The sequence below is a fragment of the Lathyrus oleraceus genome, chromosome 6 (assembly GCF_024323335.1).
Source record: "Lathyrus oleraceus cultivar Zhongwan6 chromosome 6, CAAS_Psat_ZW6_1.0, whole genome shotgun sequence".
NCBI classification, from domain to species: domain Eukaryota; kingdom Viridiplantae; phylum Streptophyta; class Magnoliopsida; order Fabales; family Fabaceae; genus Lathyrus; species Lathyrus oleraceus.
In genome coordinates, this window is record NC_066584.1 from 341,099,230 (window position 1) to 341,106,540 (window position 7,311).

General features: G+C 54.3%; 1 protein-coding gene across 1 annotated transcript; it reads left to right on the forward strand.

Annotated features, from left to right (window-relative positions):
- Positions 1 to 440: 440 nt before the first annotated feature.
- LOC127095558 (uncharacterized) lies at positions 441 to 6,506 on the forward strand. Its single transcript, XM_051034232.1, has 2 exons — positions 441 to 4,900; positions 6,419 to 6,506. The coding sequence occupies exons 1-2, from the start codon at positions 441 to 443 to the stop codon at positions 6,504 to 6,506; spliced, it is 4,548 nt and encodes a 1,515-aa protein (XP_050890189.1).
- The last annotated feature ends 805 nt before the right edge of the window (positions 6,507 to 7,311 follow it).

Sequence of the window (7,311 nt, forward strand, 5' to 3'; positions counted from 1 at the left end):
ACGGCATCCCACTCACCACGTCACCCAACTCCCCTATATTGTCGCCTTAGGGATAGGGGCAGTTGGACCAGGGGGCAGACTTTGGTCTAGGTCTTAACGCTTCTTACGCGTCCCCTGGCAGCTCCTCCTTGGGCCTAGCTAATCCAGCCCATTAGGAGCCTTGGCCCAGCGCTGGGGGCTCACTATAAATACCCCTTTCATGGCAAAGGGGCAGGTATTCTAACTCACACTCTGATAACCTCATTCTGTACCTTTTCTGACTTAAACATTGGAGCACTTTGCAGGTACACCCCCCTTTTCACTTCATTCTCCGGCCCATTCACCAAGACCTTGGAAGGCCCTCCTGATCAGGTGAGATCAGTGGCGCCGTCTGTGGGAACTAGCTATCCCCATCTTCATCAAACGAGGATCAAAAGCTCATTCATTTCTGTCCTTCCAACATGGCCGGAGAACAACATAGCGATCACAGCCGTCCCCTCGTCAACTACAACATGGACGACGGCCCGCCATCCCATGAGGCGGACGTTCGGGACGGTCATCCATCCACCCCGTCTCCAGAGCCCCAAAACAACGGAGATGTCCCTCACGCCCACAATTTAGGGGCAGAGACATTTCATCCCATTCCCGTTCCCGTTGAAGGAGACACCGTAATGATTGCCATGGTGAATGCCCTCAATCAGGCCGGTTCTATGCTCCACCAGCAGCACGAACGAATCATGGCCCTCGAAGCCGAACGACAAGAGGCCCGGCCCCAGCCGGTGAGTAGGATACTACAACGTCCGGAGCCAACGAAGAAGCGAGGACGTCGCTCTCCCGAACCCCACGCCAGCAGGGCACGCGCCCATCGTGACGGTGGTCGAGCGAGAACATCACCAAGGCGCGGGCACAGCCCCGACAACAACGAACTGTCTCCCTTAAGGAGCGACGAGGAAGATTTGCATTGCCCCCTATCTCGGGCAATAATGGAAGCCCCGCTCCCCAAAGGCATGGAGAAACCGCCAAACCTAGCTGTGTACGACGGGACTACAGATCCCGACGATCACGTCGACAACGTCAACGCGATGCTCGACTACCGCAATGATATAACCGGGCACCTCAAATGCCGACTGTTCTCAACGACCCTCAGGAAAGGGGCCATGGCCTGGTACAAAAGCTTGGCCCCTGAGTCCATTACGTCATGGAGAGTCATGAGGTCCATGTTCACCCGGCACTTTACAGCTTCCCGTCGTCACCCCAAGACTGAGGCGACCCTTGAAGCCATAGTGCAGAAGAAGAATGAAACGCTGCGCTCATACATCGAGCGATTCAACCAGGAAGCTGTCGAGGTAGATACCACCGAGCACATGAAGAAGTATCTCCTCGAGAGAGGTCTCTTACCCGGCAGTGAACTTAGCAGAGCCGTAGGGATCGAGCCTCCCCGCACCTTAAACGAGCTCCTGCATAAAGCCCAGGCCTACATCAGATACGAGGAAAAGCAGGTGGCACACAATGCCCGCAGCGGACGTAACGCTGGGGAGACCGAGCACTCAAAACGCGAGGACACGAGCATTTCCCGTCGCAACGGAGACAGACGAAGAGAAGAAAGACCTCGCGAGCTCCGGGAAGGAAGAGGCCCCGCGGGCAGATATAGCGAGTACACCTTACTGACAGCTCCTCGAGAGCGTATCCTCGCAGAATGTATCAACTCTGAATTTAAGCAGGGCAGGGTCAGGTTCCCAAAACCGTCTGCACCAAAGCCCCACACCGACAAATCAAAGTACTGCCGGTTCCACAGAAGTCACGGACACGTGACCGAAGACTGCGTCCACCTGAAAGATGCGATTGAAATTTTAATCCAAGAAGGGCACCTGAAGCAGTACACGAGGAAGAACGAAGCTCCCAGACACGACGAGCCAGAGAAGAAGAGACCCCGGGAAAACACACCCCCCGACAACTCTCCCTATCAAGTGGCCCTCTGCGTGTCACGACCGGAAGATTTCTTCCCCCCCGAACCATTGCCCGAGGGCAAGATCACTGCACTCAGCCCCTGGGAAGACTTCCCTACCACACTGGTGATATCAGGAGGAGGAACTAACGGGGAATCCGCGGCCCTCTCCGTCAAACGCAAGTTCGACGAACTCCTACTGACTGCCCCCGAGCAGAAAGCGACATTGACAAAATACCGGGGAAAATCCAACCCAATATCCTTCTTCCTGGAGGAACTCCCGGGCGGATCCCCGAACTCGGCCATCCCACTATTGATTAGAGCAAAGATGGCCAGATTCGACGTACGACGCATCCTGGTCGACGAAGGCAGCTCAGTGGATATCATGTACGTCCACCTCTTCAAGACTCTGAAGCTAGACAAGACCAACTTAGCCCCCTACGTCGGATCAGATCTCCAAGGATTCAACGGAGCAACAACCAGACCGTGGGGATATGTTGAGCTCCTCGTCACTTTCGGCGAACAAGAAACGGCCAGGGAAGTCAAAATCCAATTCCTGGTCGTAGACTGTCCGTCTCTCTACAATTGCATCTTTGGACGCCCGACGCTGGCCGAACTCACTGCGGTCCCATCCACCGTCCACCTGAAGATGAAATACTACACCAAATTGGGACGTGTGGTCACCATCCATGGTGACATCGAAGCAGCCCGGCGATGCTACGACGCCGCAGTAAAAGGACAGGCCGTAGTCAGCACGAAGAGCAACTGCAACAACAAAAAACTCAAGACCGAGGATCCTGCCCGAGGAGTCAACGCCATCGACCTCGACTGTCGCATCGGGCTGGACGAGACCGGAGAGGGGAGGTTCCCCAAGGAACGCTCTCTCGAACACCCGGTCCGACCAATCCCCGACGGGGAGTTCGAACTCATTCCTCTTGGGGACGATCCGGAAAGGACGGTGAAGATAGGTAAGGGACTACCCGAGGAAACAAGAGAAGAGCTAGTAGCATGCCTCAAAGAGAACTCCGACCTCTTCGCGTGGAATGCCGCAGAAATGCCCGGGCTGGACCCCGAGATCGCGTGTCATAAGCTAGCTGTAGACCGGGCAGCCAAGCCCATAGCACAGCGTAGACGCAAGCAATCGCCCGAAAAGGCAGAGGCTGCCGAGCGAGCTGTAAAAGACCTCTTAGAGGCAAATTTTATTTCTGAAGCCCAGTACACAACCTGGCTCTCTAATGTAGTCCTCGTTAAGAAAAATAATGGAAAATGGCGTATGTGTGTTGATTATACTGATCTTAATAGGGCTTGCCCGAAAGATGCTTTCCCCCTCCCTAATATAGACTCGCTCGTTGACAACTCTGCAGGTTTTAAACTCTTGTCCTTCATGGACGCATATAGTGGATACAACCAGATCCCTATGTCGCCCGCAGACAAGAAACACACAGCGTTCATGACCCCAACGGGCAATTACTACTACAACGTGATGCCGTTCGGGCTCAAGAACGCTGGCGCTACATACCAACGCATGATGAACAAAGTCTTCAAGGACGAAATAGGGGACATGCTCGAAGTGTACATGGACGACATGATCGTCAAATCACACGAGGAGGTAACCCATGCTCGACACCTTACGAAGGTATTCGAGCAGGCGAGACAGTGTAAAATGAGGTTCAACCCCGAGAAATGCACGTTCGGAGTCCGGGCAGGCAAGTTCCTCGGTTTCTATCTCACCGAAAGAGGGATCGAGGCCAACCCCGACAAATGCCGGGCATTCTCGGAGTTTCCGACCCCAAAAACCAAAAAATCGATCCAGTCATTCAATGGAGTGCTCGCCTCACTCTCCCGTTTCATCGCCAAGTCCGCCCAGCACGCATTGCCATTCTTCAGACTCCTTCGCAAAGAGGCTACCTTTGACTGGACCGATGAATGCGAACAAGCGCTACTCCATCTAAAGAAGGTTCTGTCCCAACCCCCGGTCTTATCACGGCCATCAGAAAAGGAAACCCTATACTTATACCTATCCGTGGCAACCGAGGCCGTCAGCGCCGTTCTAATAAGAGAAACCGACGAAGGACAAAAGCCCATCTATTTTACGAGTAAAGCACTCCAAGGTCCCGAGCTCCGATATCAGCAAATCGAAAAGGTCGCCCTGGCCCTCATCAACACAGCGAGGAGACTACGATATTACTTCCTCGCACACACGATAAAGGTGAGGACCGACCAGCCAATCAAACAGCTGCTCGGGCGCCCGGATATGGCCGGGAGGATGCTCAAGTGGTCATTAGAACTCTCCGAATTCGACATACAATACGAAAGTAGGAAAGCCTTGAAAGCTCAGGCGCTGGCCGACTTCGTCGCGGAGATGACCCACTGCCCGACTCCAGCAGAAAGCGCCCACAAATGGACGATCTTCGTCGATGGCGCCTCTAGCACATCAGGCAGCGGGGCCGGGATCATCCTCGAAAATGAAGAAGGGATCCTGATAGAGGTATCGTTAGCGCTAGCATTCCCAACATCAAACAACCAAGCCGAATACGAAGCCTTCCTCGCAGGCCTGAGGTTAGCCGACGACCTGGGAGCAAAAGAGGTAAAAATATCCACCGACTCCCAGCTCGTGGCCTCACAAGTGCGAGGAGAATACCAAACCAAGAACGACAACCTCCTCGGGTACTTGTCCCTCGTCAAAGAAAAACTTGATAGATTTGAAAAATGGGAAGTTCAACACATACCCCGCGAGCACAACACACGGGCAGACGTTCTCTCGAAACTGGCCAGCACGAGGAAAAAGGGTGGGAATAAATCAGTAATCCAAGAAATTCTCCCGCGGCCCAGCATCGACAAACTACCGCCTCCACTCGAGGTCAACGCTATTGGAGATGCCCACTGTTGGATGACACCCATCTACAATTACCTCACACGAGACGAACTCCCGGCTGACCCGAAAGAGGCGGCCATTGTCAAACGACGCGCATGCTCGTACGTACTCCTCGAAGGCAAACTCTACCGGAGAGGATTCTCCATCCCACTACTCAAATGCGTCGAGGAAGAGAAAGTCCCCGACATAATTGGAGAGATACATCGGGGAATTAACGCTCAACACCTCGGCGGACGATCGCTCGCACGAAAAGCCCTTCGAGCAGGCTACTACTGGCCGACCATGCAAAACGATTCGAAAGAGCACGTCAAAAGATGTGACAAATGCCAACGACATGCCGACATGCACCTCGCACCCCCGAACGACCTCAGATCGTTGTCTTCCCCATGGCCCTTCGCGTGGTGGGGCATGGACATCCTCGGACCCTTCGTCACCGGATCATATCAGAATAAATACCTCATCGTCGGGGTGGATTACTTCACCAAATGGATCGAGGCGGAGGCACTGGCTAAAATAACCGCGCAGAACATTCTCCGGTTCTTCAAACGCAACATCCTCGCTCGGTTCGGTATACCCCAGGCACTTGTCACAGACAACGGGACACAATTCACGGACGGAGGATTCCAGGACTTCATCGCCAGCCTGGGCACCACACAGCATTTCACGTCTGTCGAGCATCCGCAGACGAACGGGCAAGCAGAGGCGGCCAACAGGGTAATCTTACGTGGCCTCAAACGCAGACTCGGCGAGGCAAAGAGGGCATGGGTCGAGGAGCTACATAGCGTCCTATGGGCCTACCGCACGACACCGCATTCTACCACCGGGGAAACCCCGTTCCGACTAACTTACGGCACCGAGGCAGTCATCCCGGTGGAGATACGGACGCCAACGAGGAGGACATAGGAGCCCCTAGACGAGGAAATGAACGATGAAACCCTTAGAGCCGAGCTCGACCTAGTCGAGGAGATACGTTCCGAAGCAGCTCTCCGGGAAACAACCCTCAAACAAAAGATAGCACTACGTCATGACGCGAAAGTCATAAAAAGAGAGTTCCAGGTCGGCACCCTGGTCCTCAGAAGAAACCAGAAAAACCCGAGAGAGGGCAAACTGGCGGCCAACTGGGAAGGCCCTTACCGCGTCCGCGACAAAACGAGCAACGGGGCCTATTACCTAGAAAACCTACAAGGAGAACAACTCGCTCGACCATGGAACGCAGAAAAACTTAGACAATATTACAGCTAAGTACGCCACGGGGAGACGTGGCAGGTACGGCCACGCTCTTCGTCCCCAAAACCCCAGGGAGGAACCACGAGACCCGGGAACGATCCGGGGTCACACAACAAACACAACCCTCCCCGACGGTTGGGATCTTGACCAAGACCCAACGTCGAAGTACCAAGACTGGCAGGGCACCCAGCTCGCGATGGGAGGACCCAAGCCTCGGGACCAGGGTTCGAACAACGGACCCGGGCTTCGATACCCACGGGCACAAAGCCCGACACTTCGTCGGTTCCCTAAACCGAGGAGATTAACAAAGTCGAGCAGAGTACGAATTCATTCAAACAAATATCAAACACAAACGAGCACAATGAACGGTAACAAAAATATTCATACATTAGAAACGACAAAGGCGGCCGAAGCCAAGTACGCCCGAAGGCCATATTACAACGCCCGAAGGCCAAAATACATGAGGCGCGCAGGCCATGATAAGAAAAACATATAAACTAAGACTCCGCTCGGAGCTCCTCTTCATCCTCTTCTTCTTCTTCTCCCCCCAGCTCCTCCTCCACTTCAAACGGGCAGATGATCTCACCATCCCGGACGCAGCAGTTATAGGCCGACCCTTCCGTCACCAACTCAGGGTTCAGAAGCCCGAGCTGCTCGACAGCATTGTCGAAACCCTCTTTGAAGCAGGCCACAAGATCTTGGTTGAGAGTCCGGATATGCCCTAGCAGCTCACCGCGCGAGCCAAAGGCGCGTTCCTCCTCGGTCTCATCTGCCAGAGGACGGACCTTTCCCTCGAGAGACTCAACCTGAGCCCGTAGGTAGGCGTTGTCCTCGGTCAGCTTCTGATGGTCGACCACCTGCTCTTCCAGGCTCGCCTTAGCAGCCTTCAACTGGTCCCTCTCCCTTTCCACCTCCTCCAGCTTCTGGCGCAGCCCTTCCTGCAGCTGATGCTCTTCTTTGTAGTCCGACAGATCTTGAGATAGTCTTTCCTTCTCTGTCCGAACCTGCAAAAGGGCTTCCTCCAGCGAGGCGGTGGAGACCGCAGTGTCGGTCAGAACCATGGCCGTCTCCATCACCCGGATGACGGCAGCAATATCCCTGGCCAGATCTTTCACCCGGAGCGCCGACCTGATTCGCCAGCTTCAGCACCCGATCACGAGCATTGGGCATGGCACCTGCAAATAAATTACACACAAACGTTAGCGACCGAAGTCATAAACAGAAATAAAAAGCTAAACAAAGTCTGCCTACTCAATAACGCCAGAGCTTCCTCCTCGGTATCACA